General features: G+C 45.6%; 1 protein-coding gene across 4 annotated transcripts in view; it reads right to left on the reverse strand.

Annotated features, from left to right (window-relative positions):
• The window catches only part of KCNH1 (potassium voltage-gated channel subfamily H member 1), a 146,622-nt gene that overhangs the window by 99,434 nt on the left and 27,147 nt on the right, over window positions 1–20,041 (reverse strand). For all 4 annotated transcript variants that reach the window (XM_032955924.2, XM_032955923.2, XM_032955922.2 and 1 more), the window contains 2 exons: window positions 10,391–10,497; window positions 333–461 (listed from right to left, as the gene is read on the reverse strand). In XM_032955924.2, the coding sequence (XP_032811815.2) occupies window positions 333–461; window positions 10,391–10,497 (236 nt within the window). The remainder of the gene's footprint in view (window positions 1–332; window positions 462–10,390; window positions 10,498–20,041) is intronic.

The following is a 20,041-nucleotide window of genomic DNA, read 5'->3' on the forward strand; positions in this document are numbered from 1 at the left end:
AACGGGCGGGGTTCGGAGGGTGCGCGAGAGAGACAATCGGCTCAGCTAGAGCTTTTGCTCAGCGAGAGAAGCGAGAGGGGGGGGGGTGTGTGGTGGTGGTTGGGGGGAGGGGGAGTGCAGCCAGACGGCAGCGGGCACTTTCACTGCCCGTCAGGAATGATGGCACGCCAAAGAGCACGGCGGATTTCACCCAGCGGCACAGAGTGTGGGGTGGGTGGGGGGGACTCCGTGCGCGAGTGTCGGCGAGAGCCGTGGTCGGCACGCACGGGTGGACGGACCGACGGACGAAAGCCCGTGCCTCGCGTCGCAGAGTGATAGGCGCCGCAATGTACCTTTGGTGCTCTCGTCCTCGATGGGCTGCTTGAAGGGGGTGATGTCCCGGAAGGTGCTGAGGAAGAGCACCACCTCGTCCGCCTCATTGCGGATCGGCGCCACCTGCACGTAGAGCCAGATGGGGCTCCCTGCACAAGCGCGAGGCACGGGGGTAGGGCGGCATGGAGTGTGTCGTTAGCAAGGCCCCCCCCCCCCCCCCCTCCTCTCTGGACAAATATCCTCCTCCCACAATGCAACAAGTAATGCACACGCAGAGTCAATGTCCTGGTGAGCGGCAACCAGTGACAGGGATTGCCTGATGTCTCTGCACTTTCGTGTCGCAACTCCATCATCGCCGTCAGCGATTACGACTAATCCACTGCTAGATGAAGGCCTTCCCAAGCGGTCGCCATCTCTCACTCTCCAGAAACGATCCACCGAGCCTCGTGCACACGAGGTGACGGCCACCACTGGCAGCTATTCTTGATTATCACCATAGCTATTCATAATTATCATTACATTCTACTTTTACTTAACTGGAAGGCAGCTGAGGATTTCAATAAGTTCCATTCATGTGAGTCACAGAGTAATGCTTGAAGTATACAATTAACTTAAAATGTAGAAAGGCATACCTGAACTGGACACTTAGAAATTATAACAGACTCATTTGGCTTATCAAAGCATTTAATGAAGCCTATGATTAGCTCTGTAGCCTGGGACGTAAAAAAGAGCTTGAATAATGTATAAAAAAAGATCATGATAATTTAATAGGAGCTACCCCAGGCAGATTATCATCTACATTTAAATAATGAAATTCATTTTTTTATATATATATATCTTGTTTTTGTTACCCCCTTACAATTTAATGGATTGAATCAAACTTTACTGGACAGAATATCTGGTTGAAATGTGCATGTCAAGATGGAGTCAAATAATAACTTAATAAACAATAGATATATATTTTGTATCAAACCGTGTATGATTGGGGAGCCGTGGCGCAGTGGTTAGCGCACTGCGCTATGAACTCCGCAACCAAAGTTTTGATTCCTGGCCATGGCTAACAGCAGTGGTGACTGACAAACCTGCTCAGACCGGCATGGTTCAGTATCGTCAATTGAGCAACACGTAATGGGGAGGCCTTCATTGAGCAGTCGATTGACAAAGGGCTGAATTAAGAAATAAAGTTTACATTATTCACATTGCAGTGTGTAACTAGGTTGTATACTGGACTTGGACAAGTGTTGTTTGTGAGCATTTACTAATAACAAAATGGTATTCATAACAATAATAAAACAATCACAATGTCCTCGGTTTATCAGGAAAAGCCTAAATAATTATAAATACTTTTTTTTCAGGAGGGTCCTGCTTTGAGATGTTTGGCCAATTCTATGAATGTTGGTGACTGGTTTCTGGAAGGATCCTGGAGAAATCAAAGAAAATCCAAACTCAGGAGGGACTACCGCTAAAATTCGAACATTCTAGTCATAATAAAGTGTTTTTGTTAGTTGGATCGCGTAAATATGAATGTGTCCTTAAACCCGCCACCATCCGACACAGTCAATTTGTACGATTTGTCATGTAAACAAAACATCCCAATTAGTTCTACTTCGGCACAAAACGTGCCAATTAGTTACTATTAAGTAGTCAACAAGACACCCGTGTGCTAAAGTAGCAACTAATTGGCACGTTTTGTTTACGGGACAAACCTTACTAATTGGCTGTGTCTGGTGGTGGCGGGTTGAACGACACAATGTTTGCGCGATATAACCCAAAACACCTTTATTATAGATAATATTGCTCGTGAAAGCCAACTACGTGTTAAACTGATGCTATTTAATCCATTCACTGTACTGTAATTTAGTGGCCACCATGCAGCCGACTTGCTTCAGGAGTTTAATAAATGAAATTTATATGTAGACCTTCACCACCAATATTCGGAATCATAATTAGTTTAATTTAGATTAGATTGTCGAATAGATGTAACGCGTTTTTTTACTGTTACCCTCCACTTCCCGACAGAGCCAATAAAATCGAGTTGCCTCGTGGACAAATACGCCAAATTATTAGATTTTTTTTTCAGCAAACGGGAAAGTTGAATAACAAACAAAATTTTGATTCAAAGCTTTCGTGACTGCAGTGATTCATATTCTTGGTGCTTTCGGTAAAGTCACGTTGAAGGGAAACAACACAATAATAAAATATATATAAAACACTAAAATTCTCACGACGTTTCGACTGTTTGTGTTGCAGTCGAAACGTCGTGAGAATGTTATTGTTTTATATATATTTTATTATTTTATTGTTTCCCTTCAACGTGACTTTACCGAAAGAACCAAGAATAACGAACAAAAAGTTGACGTTTCCCGCCGCAGATCACATCCAGCATCGTCAGCATCATCAACACACGTGTTTCACCCACTTATTACTTACTTTCAATCACATGCTACCCATTAGCACAGATTTTCCCGAGGGAGAGGGGGGGCTCTGTACGCCTCTTCACCCGAAGCCTACTTTTTATTTCAACCAAGGGAACGGCCGCGGCATTTTCCAAGCCGTGCTCCGACACGAGCTGAAGGAGCAACAGGGACAACTTCGTGGGCTTCCCGCCGTCGCGCTGCGAGCTCGTCCGAGCCGCGTGTCGTTCGGCGTTCGGCGCGATGTCCGCGTGGTTTCTTTTTTGCATCTTTCTTTGCTTTGTCCGAGTGCCACGTGGGAACTTCTTCGGCTGCCATGGAGCTTCGTCGGCCTCCACGGGCGCGTCGAGCGAAAACGCCGGACGTCAACAAGACCCCGGTAGAGGAGCGCGAGACGCCGATCTGGCTCAGGTCTTGCGCAGACCGGTGGCAGGGTGAAGGGTGAAATGCTGTCTTCCACCTGAGATGGCTCTTTTCATCGTGTGTGTGTTCGTGTGTATGTGTGTGTGTGTTCGTGTGTGTGTGTGTTCGTGTGTGTGTGTGTTCGTGTGTGTGTGTTCGTGTGTGTGTGAGGAGAGGCTTGCGGAGCCCCAATGCGGTTTCAGGAAAGGGCGGTCCTGCACAGATGCCATATTTTCTGTCCGTCTGCTACAGCAGAGGTGTAGGGAATTCCAGCAAGACCTACATCTCTGCTTTATTGACCTGGTCAAGGCTTATGATACCATCAGGAGGTCTGGGCTCTGGGTTGTTCTTCGTGCTTTTGTAGTACCTGACCCTCTGCTCACGATCATTAAGGACCTTCATGATGGTGAGCGGGCCCGGGTAAAACTACGTGGCCGGGAGTCAGAGCCATTCCCTGTACACCTTGGGGTGCGACAGGGATGTCCTCTGGCTCCCACATTATTTAGCATCTATTTTGACCACGTAGTTCGTGAAGCCTTCAATAGCTGTACCGGGGGAATCTCCATATGGTACAGATATAATGGGAGGCTGATCGATGCCCGGGTGCGGTCAAGGGATGGCTCCCTATTTCTCAACCACGTTATGTATGCCGATGATTTGGTAATAGCTGCTCATTCACAGGAGGAGTTGGAGACGCTGCTGCTGAGACTGGAGCGTGCTACTAAGAGATGGGGCCTTACCATCAGCCCCACCAAAACTAAGCACCTGCCTGGGTATTTTGTACTATCGGACACTCCACCCCCACAACTCCCAATCGGTGATGGGGCAGTTGTGGAGAGAGTGGAGAGTTTCCCATACCTGGGCAGTGTGCTTATGACCGGCTCCAGTTTAACAGCAGAGGTCTCACTCCGAATCAGTCGAGCGGCAATATCTTTTCATCGGTTGCGTAACGCTGTGTGGAAGCTACCTGGTCTGTCGCTCCGCACTAGGCTTCAGGTCTTCTCGGCCACGGTCATTCCCTCCCTTCTCTACGCTTGCAAAACGTGGACCCCCTTAATGGAACATCTTCGCCGGTTAGAAACATTTAGGCTCGCCTGCCTACGGTCCATCCTGAGTTTGACCAGGCTGGATTGTGTGAGGAGCTCACAAATCCTTGAAAGATCTGGGCACGGTCCCATCGGTGAGCTCCTCCGGCAGGCAAGGCTGCGTTGGCTGGATCATGTAGCCCGCATGCCCAGCCACCGCATGCCGAAACAGCTTTTGTTCGGCCGGATCGAGGGGGCTAAACGGGCGCGGCACGGGCTAGAGAAGAGATGGAGTGATGTGGTACAGGAGGACGTGGAGCTGAGTGGACTTGCCGATGACTGGTACCAGCGGTGTCAAGATCGGCCTCTGTGGAGGAGGCTCGTGAAGGACGCTACTGGGCAGTTGGAGGCAGTCGCCCTCCAACAACAACGGAGGGCGGAGGAGCGACGCTCACAACAACGAGCGGAGCGCCTGGTGGCTAAAGCACAGAAGGTTGGCACAGTAGGGGGCACAGGTGGTGCATCAGCCAGTCATCTCAGTCAGTCGACCCGTGGCACCTGGGTCTGCCCCGTGACCTCCTGCCAGCGGGCGTTCGACACTTCACTTGGCCTCAAGGTGCACATGGCCTGGCACAAGCGTCGTGGTGACGTCACCGCCACTTAGTGGCGAATGGTGGTTGTTGTTGTTGTGTGTGTGTGTGTTCGTGTGTGTGTATGTGTTCGTGTGTCTGTGCTGTGGTGACATTGCGGGGAGCGGTAGCGTGGTGGTTAACGTGCCGCGCTACGAACCCGGCGACCCGGGTTTATATGCCCGCTCACGGCCAACACCGGTGACCATTATCTGAACCGGTCCTGGGCCTCCCCTAGGTGTGGTGTGTAATAAACGTCGCCACTGGGGAGACAAAGGTGGCCATGCGCGATGCCGGCCACCCACCCCCTCGTGTGCCGTGTCGGCCTTCATAGGTGCTCGCTGGACAGCATTTGCCCCAACAGTCTCTTAAGGCTACACGGGGATATTTGTTTTTGTGTTTGCCCTTGTGTTGACATCTCGCGGGTTTGGATCGGGCTGTCTGTTATTCACCTCCTCGCTGAATGAATTCAGCCCCATTCACGACCAAACGGAATGACAAGATTCTGACGTGAAACGTGCCAGACACCTATTGGCCTTTACAATGCACACACTGACATTGGCTTTTTTTTTTATAGAGAGTAAGAGGATTTTTTTTTTTATCAGATGTGTCGACACGCAAAATGTCTTGAGTCGCAGCCATCCCAACAGCAACATTGCATTTCCCCACCCTCCACTTGTTGACCGAACACGCAAGCGCCCACATCTCATCACCTGTTGCGATATTCCAGGGCGGCTGCTGGCCGTTACCAGTCGAGCGGACACACACGTGTGCTCCGGGCGGACGCAGCACACGCGTGTCCGTTCCACAGGGCGGCCCCCTGCGCAATCGTTGCGTGCGTCTGCGCGTGTCTGTGTGCGGTGGAGCAGCGGTTAGCGCGTCCCTCCAACGAAACCGAAGATTCCCGCTCACGGTCAACACCAGTGACGAATATCTGAACCGGCCCTAGGCCTTCCCTAGGTCGACTCAGCCTCTGATGCGGTGTGTAAACATCACCACTAGGGAGACAAAGGTGTCTCGGCATGGTGCTGGCCACCCACCCACCCCTCTCGTGTGCCGTGCCAGCCTTCATAGGTATTCGCTAACAGCACTTGCCCCAAAAGTATGTTAATGGCTGCAGGGGACATGACACAACGTCCTGTATGGATTTGATCTGAAGAATGAGTTTATATATAATCACTGGTGTTTACTACCTGCCTACAATGATGTATGTTTCAGGAACATAGTCATTTAAAAAAAGAAAATCGAACAAAAGCTGAAAAGTGTGCAAGAGGGGCACAGAGAGATGCACCACGATTGTAATAGCACAGAGAGACAGAGGGGGGAACGTGTGCAGGTTTAAGGCATCATTCAAAACGATGAGAAAAGTAAAGTGCATTTGGACAGGACAACATCACGAGAAGGCATGATGGCCCATGATCAAGAATAGCGATGGAGCTGCAGCCGAGGAATGGAATGCGTCCGGGAGGCCATCCAGCGCGAAGATGGAGAAATTCAATCCCGCCCTTTTTGGGGTTTCTGCAGCCGTCTGGAACGTTCCTCCTTCCGATGCTAGGAAGTAGAAATTGAAAAGTAATTTTTTTAGAATTGCTTTTTTTGGTTTAGTTTATTGTCCTTTCCCCGGACCTGGGTGGATTGTTACATCATAGAACCGTGAGAAATGGCTTGGGGAGACTTTCATACAGTAGCGGATTGATCATGGCTACTAATGGTAATGATGGGATTTGGCCTGAGGGGATAATGTTTGCCGTGGCAAGATGGTGCCGGATGTAATTCACCCTACTTGATTGGATTTCCTTACAAATCAAGCTGGCCACATTTGCCACTGCATATCAAAACCCGGACATATTTCTGAGTCAGCACAAGGTGTGTATCATCAGACCTGTGCATTGCACTACTCTCATAAAGTTTCACACAACACCAGAACTAGAGCTCAGCACAAATCGATTCCTGCCACCCGAACACAAATGCCAATTTCCAGACTGTCCGAGTTAAACGCTGACCCTGTTAGAAATTCATGAATGCAGAATAATGTAAAATGTTGCAAAATTCGTGCTGTTTCATAATAAGCAAAACCATTGCAACTCTTATTTGCCCTAACGGGCTGTTGCTGTAGCGCACTATTATATTGTCCGTGCTTCAATTTCTTTACTTTTAAGCCCATACCTTCCGACAGCGAGCGGGCACATAACCTTTGCTGCTTTGTTGGCCCCCGAGTGCTGTGCATTTTTATTTTCATCACTATGAGACGCAATATTTCTGCCCCGGCTGGATGAAGGTCTCCCCAAGTAGTCGGCCTAAGCACACGGTCTCGCAATGCAAGAATCCCATCTCACTCCTGCACGAGAGATTCAGCTCATCACTCCGTCTCCGTAGCGGTTGTCCTCCCGGGCACGTTTCCCTCCTTTGGCTGCCGCTCCATCGCAGGTCTCGTCCAATCGCTGACATCCCGCAACATTGACATGGTGTCCTTCCCAATCCGAATTGAGAATCTTCTTACCACCCATTATGACGTCTCTTAACTTGCATAAATTCCCTCTATCCCACGTGTTCTGCTTTCTCTCTGCTGTTTCTCGGTGCAATTCCAAGCATCTGCCTTTCCATTATTCTGGCGCACTTTTTCAGCTTTTGTTCCGTTTCCTTTGCGAGTGTCGTTGTTTACAGATCCACGTGTCGTAGCCAGAAAAAAATATGCACTGAAAGGAATGTTTATTCTGTAAGTATATTGGTGTGTCACTATCCATTTTCAAGTTCATTTTTCCATGGGCACTCCAACCTGCTCTCTTTGGCCTCTTTATTTAATCATTCTGATCTTAGTCCACCTGCAATAATAATAATACATACCTTATAATATTTTCCGGCTGTGTCCCTCCAACAAATATCTTTATTTGTATAGCGAGCGTAGTGCACGTGACCTCCGCTGTGCTCATATTCATCTTGAGGCCCACTTTGCCGCCTATTATAAAGTCCTTCAGTCGTTTCCTGTAGTTCATTTATACATGTTCGCATTGTGCCTATGTCATCAGCGAATTATGTTTATGCATTTATTTTTCCAATACAATTTTCACACACTGTCTTCTCATGCCGCTGCAAATCTACTTTTTGCTCGACTCTGCTCAACTCTGCTAGTGATGTTTATTCTGTTACATTCTTGCATGCGGCCTCAGTGTCGCTCTTCCATCGTGAGTGGTTAATGACGTTTCTAAATACCTTTTTTTGGGATTTGACGCACGACTGCATCAAAAGCTCGGAATAATTCAATTTGTTATTCGTTTGCCTATTCCATGAATCTGATGGGTTGCGTAAATAAATATATATTTTGTACGTGGAAGGCCAGATATGTAAAGGAGATGTAATGTTTGCACATCTACTCTTCATTCCATAATCCGGCTACCGGGAAGAATTTGGTCAACGGTGGAAACAACTCTCTCCCCAATTCCAGCTTGCTCGCGTGATTGTTTGGCGTCTAAATTGTCCACTGTTCCCATTGATCTTCGTGAAGCAATTGCACGTGATGCATGACCGGATCTAAAGATAGGAATCATGGCACATGGGGAAAATGTAGATATGTTTGATAGGAAGCTAATGGATGGATCTGTAATTATTTTAAGTGAGTATGCTCTGCCTTTTTTTTAAATAAGAACAAGATTTAAGCATCATTTTACGCTTGAGATATTTAACATCTGTAAAAAAATAAAAACACAACGTAATGAAGTAATACGGGTCATTTTATGCTGACGGCTGGTCCCGCTTCTTTGGTGATGTCCACGGTGAATCCTTCGGATACCAGGAGCTTCCCCTGTGAAGGGTTTGCGTTCACTCCTTGGAGCGTGACCTCTGGGACTTGCTCCTCTGCAACGCATCTTCATTTGAGTGACACCGCGATTAGATTTGCTTTATGTTGCATTATTACTAAACTGGAGGGCTGGGCGGGAATTCCGTGATTGGATCGGCGTAGCGGACTCGCGCGCTGTAAACGATTTCCGCCAGTCGCCTGCCTCTAATGCGGAGCAAAATGTGCGCCGATCATCTCCCCTCACCTCGGGGCAGTTCTGTTGTGAATTGTTAACCTGCGAAATATCCATTTCTGAAACGCTCTCCTATCGATCAAAATTCCCCCCCACACCCCCGCCGCTAAATATCCTGAAAGGAAAAATAAATAAAATTACCCCACCCCCTCCCCTCCAACCCCCCCCCCCTCCTGCACGGCACGTTGTGCTCTCCCCCTGCACCTCTGCAGAGACGCGAGTAATTCGATTCGTGCCACGCCGCCGTGTTCGCGATGTGCTTGATATTTATTTTGTAACAAAGCAAAATGTAGGAAATGTGCTCGATGTTTTGTCTTCGTCCCGCCCCCCCCCGCCCGCCCGCCCCTCTTTGCGTTGGCAGCGAATTTTGGGAGAGAACCCAGCTGCTTTGCTCTGGCAGTCGAGGCCTGACCGTCCCGCGTGAATAATTACCTCCTTATCATCCTCCCTTGTGAGCGCTTTAGAAGCAATTCTTAAGCCACCGCATGTCGGGAGAGCGTTGCGCAATTGCAGCAGATACGGCCACGTTTAAGGTTAGAAAAAAAATGTTGAGGAATCTACAAAAAAAAGCGCAAACAAATTCCGTGTCATTAAAATTGGCTCTGTGGCTCCCATTGTAAATATATATATAGCTGTGTGGAGCTAATACAGTGCAAGGTTACACATTTTTGACCCAAATATATATGTTTGCTGACGATAATGCCACGAAGTAAATTTTCCTGCATGTTTTGTTGTATTCTTGTGGGTTGTGTTAACCCCGCATGCGGTAATGCCATGGGTGCTGAGTCAGAGCTGCAGTTTGCAGATTTAGTTCCAGTCATAAATAGTAATGGGGGTGGGGGGGAGCGAGAGTGAAATGGTTAGCGCACTGCTTTATGAACATGAACTGGATCAGAGCTTTGAGTTGGGAGATTCATCATCATCAAAGTCAAGTTTATTAGTTTAACCAGGTAAAAAAACACGAGACCAGGATGAGTCTCATTTGCAAGAGTGACCTGGTAGTGATCATCACGAGTGAGCATCATCAGTCACAATGCTGGATGAAGATCTTCCCAAACCGTTGCAATAGCTCACGGATCTCCGATGTAACAATCCACCCAGCAGCTGCACACGATCTTATTTGATCGCTCCATCTCCATTCCTTGGATGCCACTTGTATCATTTGTTGGTGAATGTGGGCATACTTTTTTTTTTAATCAAAAACCCAATATCCATTCCAGATTTGCGCACCGCACTATGAACGTCATCACCCGAGTTCAAGTCCTAGCCAAGGTTGATATCAGTAGCAAGCGATGTCTGAACCAGTGAAAATATGATTGCACAGCCCCATATGATTGACACGCAGTGGGAGGCATTCATCCAGCAGTGGATTGACAAAGGACTGTAAATGATTGGCGAGGGAAGGCGATGGCCTGGAGTGATTAGGCACTGGCTGGTGACGATGATGGTGATTGTTTTAAAAAAAAAGATAGAGATTCTTACGTAGAGTTGTTTTCATCCCTACCGGCATTGAAATCTCTCTTCTTGCCGCGTGTGGCTGCTGTCTGCGAGCATTTTGCGTGAGCCGAGGGCACACTTACTGTTTTTCTTGTAGAGCAGAATCTCGAACGAGTTGCTCTCGTAGTTGTCGAAGGACTGCCGCACTTTCTCAACGGTGTCCTTGTCGGTGAGATCTCCGTACATGAAGCTGTAGGGGGGAGAGAGAAAAAAGGTAACAGAACCCTTTATAATGCTCAAATGTTGTCAATGAGGAAGGAGCATTGTGCGCGTGCATACGCGATTCGTGAAAGTAAAAAAAATGCCTTGAACGACACGGCACATCCGTAAGTTTCAAAAGTGTTTCTTGTTTAACCAGTCACGGATCAAAATAAATTTCCCATGCGTTCACAAATCTAAAATTATCTCTTTATTTTAATAAGTAAGGCCCCACTGAGCTATGTAGCTCTTTTCAGAAGCGACCTGGCTATCACAAATGATAGCTCAACGATAGTGACTTATCGCGTGGAAATGTATAACTGCCAAATACTCTAAATGCACGTTTCTAAATGTGGAAGGAAAACCCGGAGCACCCGGAGAAAAATCCACGCGACAACGGAGAGAGAGCGAGAGAGAGAGCATGCAAACTCCAAATATACAGCAGGCGTCAGGGTCGGAATCGTACCAGGCGAGGTAAGTAACATCTCGCGACCGTAGCGTAGCTAGCAGGTGTGCAGGCGGTGCAACTGCACCGGGGCCTTTGCACCGCAGCGGCCCAGGCGTCGGGTTGCGGATAAAGGGGAGGGGGGCAGAATGGAGGCATGGGCCCCCCATTGGATTCCTTGCTACAGGGCCAATTCCAACTACGCTGTGTGGCTGATCATTAAGCAGCGGTTGTTTGTTAAGTTGTATTTGTGTAGGCGCTGGGTGTTCACATGTCACCGTGTGAGGAATGGATTTAGTGATGCGGTCCTTTTATTCTTAAGCTCACAAAACGTGCATTGAATCGTGAATCGATGTTTTTAGGTTTTTAGATGTACTGTATGTATGTTTTCCATAACGGGTTCACATGACTCTTCCAGCTCCTAGAAGCTGCTACATTCGCCACCGTGTTTAACATTTCATTCAAACAAAAATTACAAGTTGCGACCTTGAAATGTAACAATCCATGGAATCGCAAGGAGGCGGACAGTTACACCCACGTTAGGAAATAATGTATGTAAAATATAGCCATTGTTTAAAATGTTCATTCGCATAGTTATTGAATGCAACTGCGTCACCTTGAAAGTGTGCTCACGATGGGACCCTTTTTGCCAGCATTAAGATGATAATAAAAAAAGAACAGGCTTTAACCCTTTATTAAAATAATACAGAAAGTGTTAAGCTGTTCGAACACCAAATGGACTCCGATGACATGGCATCAGGTCTGCATTAACCACACGTGCGTGTGGTAAAACACGCGAACAAATATGCTTTGACAATAACGTATGCATTGTCCTTTAAACTGACAATGGCCTACACCAGGGACAGCTTGCTTGTCTCACCGGCGCTAGAGACCAAACAACGCCAAAAGGCGAATAGCAATTCCCCTTCGTTATTATTTAAAAAAATTATTGTAAAGCCTCTTTCTTCTTTTTGTAAGTGTGCTGACTACCTCCCAAACTCTGTGTCCCGTATCTATATTGGGCATGTGCTTCATCGCAAGAATCAGTCTCTCTTATACATTTTTAAAGTGTGGTGAATGTAGCCGCCACTAGTGGCTGCAGGTGTCATTGGAACCGATCACTTTCAACATATATACAAATTAAAATATACATCGATTAGTATATCGTGAGCTTAAGGGTCAATATTTTTTTAACAAATTAATCTAATCATAATAAGTGTATTTTGGGTTACATCGTGTAGGTATGATCTCCTTTTTCCCACGGTAACCCTCCACCACCCGACAACGCTAATCAAAGAAAGTTGTCAAGTGAGAAAATATGCCGATTGGTTTTGGTTTCGTTTCTTAGCAAAACCGGCGGAGGTAGAACGTTGGAAAAGCGATAAAAATGTTGGCAATTTTGCGCGACCAGCATCATCAGGTGTGAAATAAGTTTGAGTTCAAACGTGACATTATACACACACGCGCTCGAACCCGACAAGAAAACCGATCGCGGATCATAACATCGCCCGTGAAAGCCTCCGTGTAAAATTGACGTGTGATTAACTTGACGACGTCGTACCTCTACATTCGAATGAAGATGTCACCACGGCCTAAGGCAGTGATGCCCACGGTGTCACGGTGTTGACGTGGGTGCCACAGGCCAGGGGATCTGCAGCCGCCACTCCTTTAACCAAGCCAGCGGGAACCCGTGGGAAGGAAAAACTCTCCACCTTACTGCCGAAGCTTCTTTGCTCGCCATTGAGAGCTGGCAAGGCGACATTTGCCACGTGCGATCGGGGTTCCCCTTGGTAATTCGAGCGGCCAGTGACAGTCGCCCTGGGCCAAATCCGCACCCTTCCGTTGAGACTCGGCGACCGTAAATCGCTTTGACGGAGGTTATTCAACCCCACGGCGATTTGATTGTTTTTAATTGTGTGGAATATAGTTAATTATAATTGCACCGGAAAGCGGATGTGGTGTGTTATGAGATCGATAATGCTTAATGCAATGTTGCAACAATAGCATTAACACGAAAAACACTGTGATTATTGCGTCGGAAAGTATGTTCGCAAGGGAAACGTAATGCGGTAGCTGCAAAAGGGATACAACAATATTTACAGCTTTCCGTTGTGAGATTTGTAAACGGTAGCTTACATTGTGGTAGGGTATCGTAATTTGTAGATAGGTTAGAGCAGCGCTGGGTGCTGATGTGCCAAATAATCAGGTCAAAGGTCAATCTGTGTTCAACGTCTCAAACCCGTTGGCATAAAGTACACTTCGCCAGCCTTCAAACAACTCCACAAGTTTGGAAACAGGTGGACCCACCTGGGATGAGTTCTTCCGACAAAGACATATTCATACTTGATACATAGAGATTAGGGGCCGTCCATAAATGACGTCACGCGATTTTTTAGCCGATTTTTGACCCCCCCCCCCCTCGTCACACGGCGTCACAAAAAGTCAGACCCCCCTCAAATATGACGTCACAAAGCTCTGCCCCCCCCCCCCCCCAACCATATTTCCATTTTGAAAATAAAACATGCTTCAAATCACTTTAAACTATTGTCATTGTATTTCGATTTAAGCATTTATTATTTTATTTCCATTTTAGGTGACTTTACCGAAGGAACCAAGAAGAAATTGTCATTGTAGTGCGTAGTTAATGTGGCGCTGCACTCTGATGTTGTAGGAGAAAACACGTATTAAAAAGGAGGCGTTGGAAAGCTGAAATTTAGCATAACATTCACTTGAAAATATTCAACTAAAACTGCAGATGTTCAGAATATTATATTGAAATTTTCTTATAATTATAAAATATTTAAAGTCATTATGACTATAAAATAAATACTTGAAACTTTGTAGTAGAACGAAGCAAGATGGAGAGTACAATTCAAACAATCACATATTCATTCAACAGAATGAAAAGCCCTGGTAGAATAATTAAAATAAAAAATGTTGAATAACAATCATTCAAAAAATTAACAAAATGTATGCTGCTCCATTCTCCCATGGAGAAGCAAAATGCTATTTCATGGAATAAATAAAAGGTGACCTTAGTCAATTTATCCTACTCAGTAGTAGTTATCCTGGGTAGTTATCCTGGGTAGAGACCTTCCCCCCCCGCCATAGAAATGTGGAATTTCCACCACTGACTCAGAGCTGTAAACTGGAGGATGAACTACCAATGCCTCGAGGCTCATTCTATCACACCATCACTTCGACTTTGAATACCGATTATCCACATTATTATTATTATCATCACATAGAATGCATAGCCTAACAAAGATGTAAATTGCCATTTTTGGCAACATAAGAGGGAGGCATCTATTGATTGGCCGACATATACATCCGGTCTGGGTGTAGCGGAGGGCCCTCATGTGGAATCGCTTTAGAGACGCTCCAGCGACGATGCAACATGCTCGTATAGTTGCGCACATTGACATTCGGGCGGGTGCTCGTGTGGCAAGACCGCACGGTCGGTCCGTGCGTGTTTTGTTTTTAAACTGGGAGTACGTCCGTGCGTGTTTTGTTTTTAAACTGGGAGTGCGTGCGTGTGTGTTTTGTTTTTAAACTGGGAGCACGTGCGTGTGTGTTTTGTTTTTAAACTGGGAGCACGTGCGTGTGTGTTTTGTTTTTAAACTGGGAGTACGTGCGTGTGTGTTTTGTTTTTAAACTGGGAGTACGTGCGTGTGTGTTTTGTTTTTAAACTGGGAGTACGTGCGTGTGTGTTTTGTTTTTAAACTGGGAGTACGTGCGTGTGTGTTTTGTTTTTAAACTGGGAGCACGTGCGTGTGTGTTTTGTTTTTAAACTGGGAGCACGTGCGTGTGTGTTTTGTTTTTAAACTGGGAGTACGTGCGTGTGTGTTTTGTTTTTAAACTGGGAGCACGTGCGTGTGTGTTTTGTTTTTAAACTGGTAGCACGTGCGTGTGTGTTTTGTTTTTAAACCGGGAGTACGTGCGTGTGTGTTTTGTTTTTAAACTGGGAGCACGTGCGTGTGTGTTTTGTTTTTAAACTGGGAGCACGTGTGTGTTTTGTTTTTAAACTGGGAGTACGTGCGTGTGTGTTTTGTTTTTAAACTGGGAGCACGTGCGTGTGTGTTTTGTTTTTAAACTGGGAGTACGTGCGTGTGTGTTTTGTTTTTAAACTGGGAGCACGTGCGTGTGTGTTTTGTTTTTAAACTGGGAGCACGTGCATGTGTGTTTTGTTTTTAAACTGGGAGCACGTGCGTGTGTGTTTTGTTTTTAAACTGGGAGCACGTGCGTGTGTGTTTTGTTTTTAAACTGGGAGTACGTGCGTGTGTGTTTTGTTTTTAAACCGGGAGTACGTGCGTGTGTGTTTTGTTTTTAAACTGGGAGTACGTGCGTGTGTGTTTTGTTTTTAAACTGGGAGTACGTGCGTGTGTGTTTTGTTTTTAAACTGGGAGTACGTGCGTGTGTGTTTTGTTTTTAAACTGGGAGTACGTGCGTGTGTGTTTTGTTTTTAAACTGGGAGCACGTGCGTGTGTGTTTTGTTTTTAAACTGGGAGCACGTGCGTGTGTGTTTTGTTTTTAAACTGGGAGTACGTGCGTGTGTGTTTTGTTTTTAAACTGGGAGCACGTGCGTGTGTGTTTTGTTTTTAAACTGGGAGCACGTGCGTGTGTGTTTTGTTTTTAAACCGGGAGTACGTGCGTGTGTGTTTTGTTTTTAAACTGGGAGTACGTGCGTGTGTGTTTTGTTTTTAAACTGGGAGTACGTGCGTGTGTGTTTTGTTTTTAAACTGGGAGCACGTGCGTGTGTGTTTTGTTTTTAAACTGGGAGCACGTGCGTGTGTGTTTTGTTTTTAAACTGGGAGCACGTGCGTGTGTGTTTTGTTTTTAAACTGGGAGTACGTGCGTGTGTGTTTTGTTTTTAAACTGGGAGCACGTGCGTGTGTGTTTTGTTTTTAAACTGGGAGTACGTGCGTGTGTGTTTTGTTTTTAAACTGGAAGCACGTGCGTGTGTGTTTTGTTTTTAAACTGGGAGCACGTGCGTGTGTGTTTTGTTTTTAAACTGGGAGCACGTGCGTGTGTGTTTTGTTTTTAAACTGGGAGCACGTGCGTGTGTGTTTTGTTTTTAAACTGGGAGTACGTGCGTGTGTGTTTTGTTTTTAAACTGGGAGCACGTGCGCGTGTGTTTTGTTTTTAAACTGGGAGTACGTGCGTGTGTGTTTTGTTTTTAAACTGGGAGTACGTGCGTGCGTGCGACAGCAAAAGCGGTTAGGGCTTAGCATGTCATTTTCTGTGTAAGGCAACTTTGATGCGGCCGGATGAACAGTCGCCTGTGCCCGTTAGCCAGAAGCCTAAGAATGCTGAGCACTTTCCTGCACGCATCTCTGGATGCTGATGAATAATTTACCTTCGTCGCAAAGGCACCGCTTCCCCACCACTCATTTTACTAAGCAAGCCCACGGTGATTGCGTGCCGTTCGATCAAAGTGTCGGTAGTGGTGTCAAGCCCGATTGTGTTGTTGTTATGGTTGTGATTGTATTCCTCTTAACAGTGTCAGAAGGCATCTGGGCCTGGAATGGGAAAAATAGGCCAAGGAGCAAATACTGCCGTGTGTGTGTGGGTGGAAATAATTTTAGTTATTCAAGGATTAGTTTCGTCTGTTAAAGGCAAGACCGGTGATTATAATTAACAGTGAAGCCATTCAGATGCAATTAAAACAAGGCATGCTTACGTTGCTCTACAAAAGGGATACTTTTTTTATTTCCATAGCTTTACATTTTTCATGATGGATACAAACAACGCGAATCCACGCGGTGTTGTACATTTGAGATCATGTACATTACTACTATAATGAGCCAATAATGTTTGTTTGTGTGTAACGCGCGTGACGTCACTCCACATGCCGCACCCCCCGTCATTAATATTCATGAGCGGGTGGAATTTTACACTCACGCAGAAGGTCGAGCGGAAATAATTTTTTTTATTTTGAAAATTCGCTTTAAGTTTGACGTTTCCCTATTGAAATTGAATCGAATAAATAATTCTACGCAGCAACAAAGTGGATTTGGTGTCTTTATTTACGTCTTCAGCACTTGAGACAAAAGGTAAGTCTAATTTATGCTTCTACACTGTGGTAAAATAGACATTTCTCGGCGATTTTCCAGATGTTGTATCGAATTTCAATTTATTTCAAGCCCAGCGACCGAAAGCAGAAGAGAATAAAGTATCAGCAGTGAATTTGAACAAATTGAAGGTCAGTTATATACAGTGCTACAGTGACATGAAGTGAGGTTTTAAATTTTGGTTTAAAGCTTTTCGTGACTGCAGGGATTCATATTCTTGGTTCTTTCGGTAAAGTCACGTAGAAGAGAAACAATAAAATAACAAAAATATAAAACAATAAAATCACGACGTTTTGACTGCAACACAAGCAATCATCATCAGGTGTGACGACCACAGCAAGAAATTTTGAAAAAAGTGGCGGGTTTTTTTTTACGTTAGCACCACGGAGAGCGATTTGGCAGTTATTCAGATGGACGAGTCCATCTATCTTCTTTGGTTCTTTCGGTAAAGTCACGTAGAATGAGAATAAAATACGTGACTTTACCGAAAGAACCAAAGAAGATGAATCATTGCAGTCACGAAAGCTTTAAATCGAGTCCATCTATGTTCGGAAAAGAGGAGGGGCAAGACGAAAATAATGGATGCGGTCTGAAAGCCACCGTTAGCGTGAACAATCAATTAAGACCCGAAATGGTTTATCAAATCCTTCCAATGATTGCTAAGCCAGAATACATCTTCTCGGTTGAAATTGTCTCTGTGTTTTTATATGTGGATAGCCCCATGAACGAATCTCTCATGGTATCCAGATGGCTTGCAAATAACCTCTGTCTTGTAGAAGTCAATGTCATGTGAGCCCACTGAATTATAACAGTGATCTGCCACGGCCGAGGTGTTGGTCCTGCCGTATTTTAGGTCTACTATGTGTTCACGAATGCGACATGTCTCGGACCGCAATTTCAACCGAGAAGATGGATTCTGGATTAGCAATCATTGGAAGGATTTGATAAACCATTTCGGGTCTTAATTGATTGTTCACGCTAACGGTGGCTTTCAGACCGCATCCATTATTTTCGTCTCCCCCCTCTTTTCCGAACATAGATGGACTCGTCCATCTGAATAACTGCCAAATCGCTCTCCGTGGTGCTAACGTTAAAAAACGCCACTTTTTTCAAATTTTCTTGCTGTGGTTTTCACACCTGATGATGATTGCTTGTGTTGCAGTCAAAACGTCGTGAGAATGTTATTGTTTTATATTTTTTATTATTTTATTGTTTCCCTTCTACATGACTTTACCGAAAGAACCAAGAATATGAAGTGAGGTGTTTGATGGCATACTTTCGTGCAACATTCACTGCCATTAAATTTATACAAGATACAATTATACTCTGCTCAATTTTTTCGTAAATATTACAGCTTCTGTCCTAGGATGGGCAAACAAACTAGTGTATAATATTTTATAATTTGCTTAAAAAAAATATAAGACAGCTTTGTCATCCACTGCTGGATGAAGTCCTCCCAACGTCGTATTTGTCTTGTGCATTGATTGACCAAACTTCACTACGCCGGTCAGTGCGGTTTGGTGACGCAGGGTGCCAGGACTTAATTAAAATATTAAGTTTTTTTTTTTCACCAGGAATGGCCCACTGAGTTCTATAAAATTACTACGGATGGAGAAAGTATCTCTCTTTGTGCCATCTTCCCTTATCTATAATTGTTTAGATATTCAGTTTATATCCAACCGTCATCGTCAATGAATATTTTTTTTGGTGGCGTAACATGACAAAAAAATACAAAACTATTTTGTATTTTGCCAGGTAAGGCCCACTGAGCTATGTACTGTAGCTCTTTTGCACAAGCGACCTGGCTATAAATATTAGCTCAACAAAGTGGCTTATCACGTGGAAATGTATAGCAGCCAAATACTCTTTGGTTATTTCGGTAAAGTCACGTAGATAGAGAAATAGCTAATAAATAGCTAATAGATAAAATCAAGATAGCAGCCAAATACTCTAAACGCATGTTTCTAAATGTGGAAGGAAAAACCAGAGGACCTGGAGAAAAATCCACGTGACCACGGGGAGAACATACAAACTCCCAATAAATAGACGTCAGGTCAGGATCGAACCCAAGACCTCCTGTATACCAGATGAGGTAGTTAACATCCTGCCACTGATGTCAGCCGTGACCAGGAATCTAACTCAAGCCAGGATTCATTGCGTAGTGTCAACCACTGCACCACAGCTCCCCGAGCATTAGCTTACGTACCACAGTAATATAATTTAGAGCCCGTTGTACATCCACTGCTGCATGAAGGCCTCGCCATGCTGTGTCGTTCATGCAGGTTGTTTGACCATACTTCACTACACTGGTCATTATGGGTTGGTTAAAGGATCGGGGGGTGGCCGTACTAGGTCAAATATCACTTGCCAACTGGTGTCAGCCCCCACTTGCCCTGCTGGGCCAATCCATTGCCGGATGAAGGCCTTCCAGTGCCGCTGCCACCCTGCTCACGATGCGGCGATGCAACAACCCACCGAGCGCTGCGGTGGTGAGATGTTAACTACCTCAGCTGGTATGAATGAGGAAGTCGTGAGTTAGATTCCGACCCTGACGCCTGCTGTATATTTGGAGTTTGCGTGTCTCTCTCTCTCTCCCCCCGTGGTCGGGTGGATTTTCCCCGGGGTTTTTCCCTCCACATTTAGAATCAACATCACGCGTTTAGAGTATTTGGCTGCTATAAATGTCCACGTGATAAGCCCATTCTGTCGAGCAATCGTTTGCGATAGCCAGGTCGCTTCTGACAACAGCCATGTAGCTCGGTGGGAATTAGCTCGTAAGATACAAAAATGTGTAAAGTGTAAAGCGTACATGATCTGATTTCATCGCACAAGCTCCTCGGCGAACGTCCTCTCTGACGCGTTCCGTTCCTTAGCGGCCACTCCATGGCCCTGATGACCACCGTCCATCATTCCGACCAGCGGCTTTGTCCTGCCCAAGCCCAATTACTTCCCTGAACAGTTTGAATGATGTATTTAACCTACATACGATCTCTCATCGACATGTTCCCCTGTCTCTCAAT

The sequence above is a fragment of the Petromyzon marinus genome, chromosome 17 (assembly GCF_048934315.1).
Source record: "Petromyzon marinus isolate PM22_M1 ecotype Great Lakes invasive population chromosome 17, UKy_Petmar_22M1.pri1.0, whole genome shotgun sequence".
NCBI lineage: Eukaryota > Metazoa > Chordata > Hyperoartia > Petromyzontiformes > Petromyzontidae > Petromyzon > Petromyzon marinus.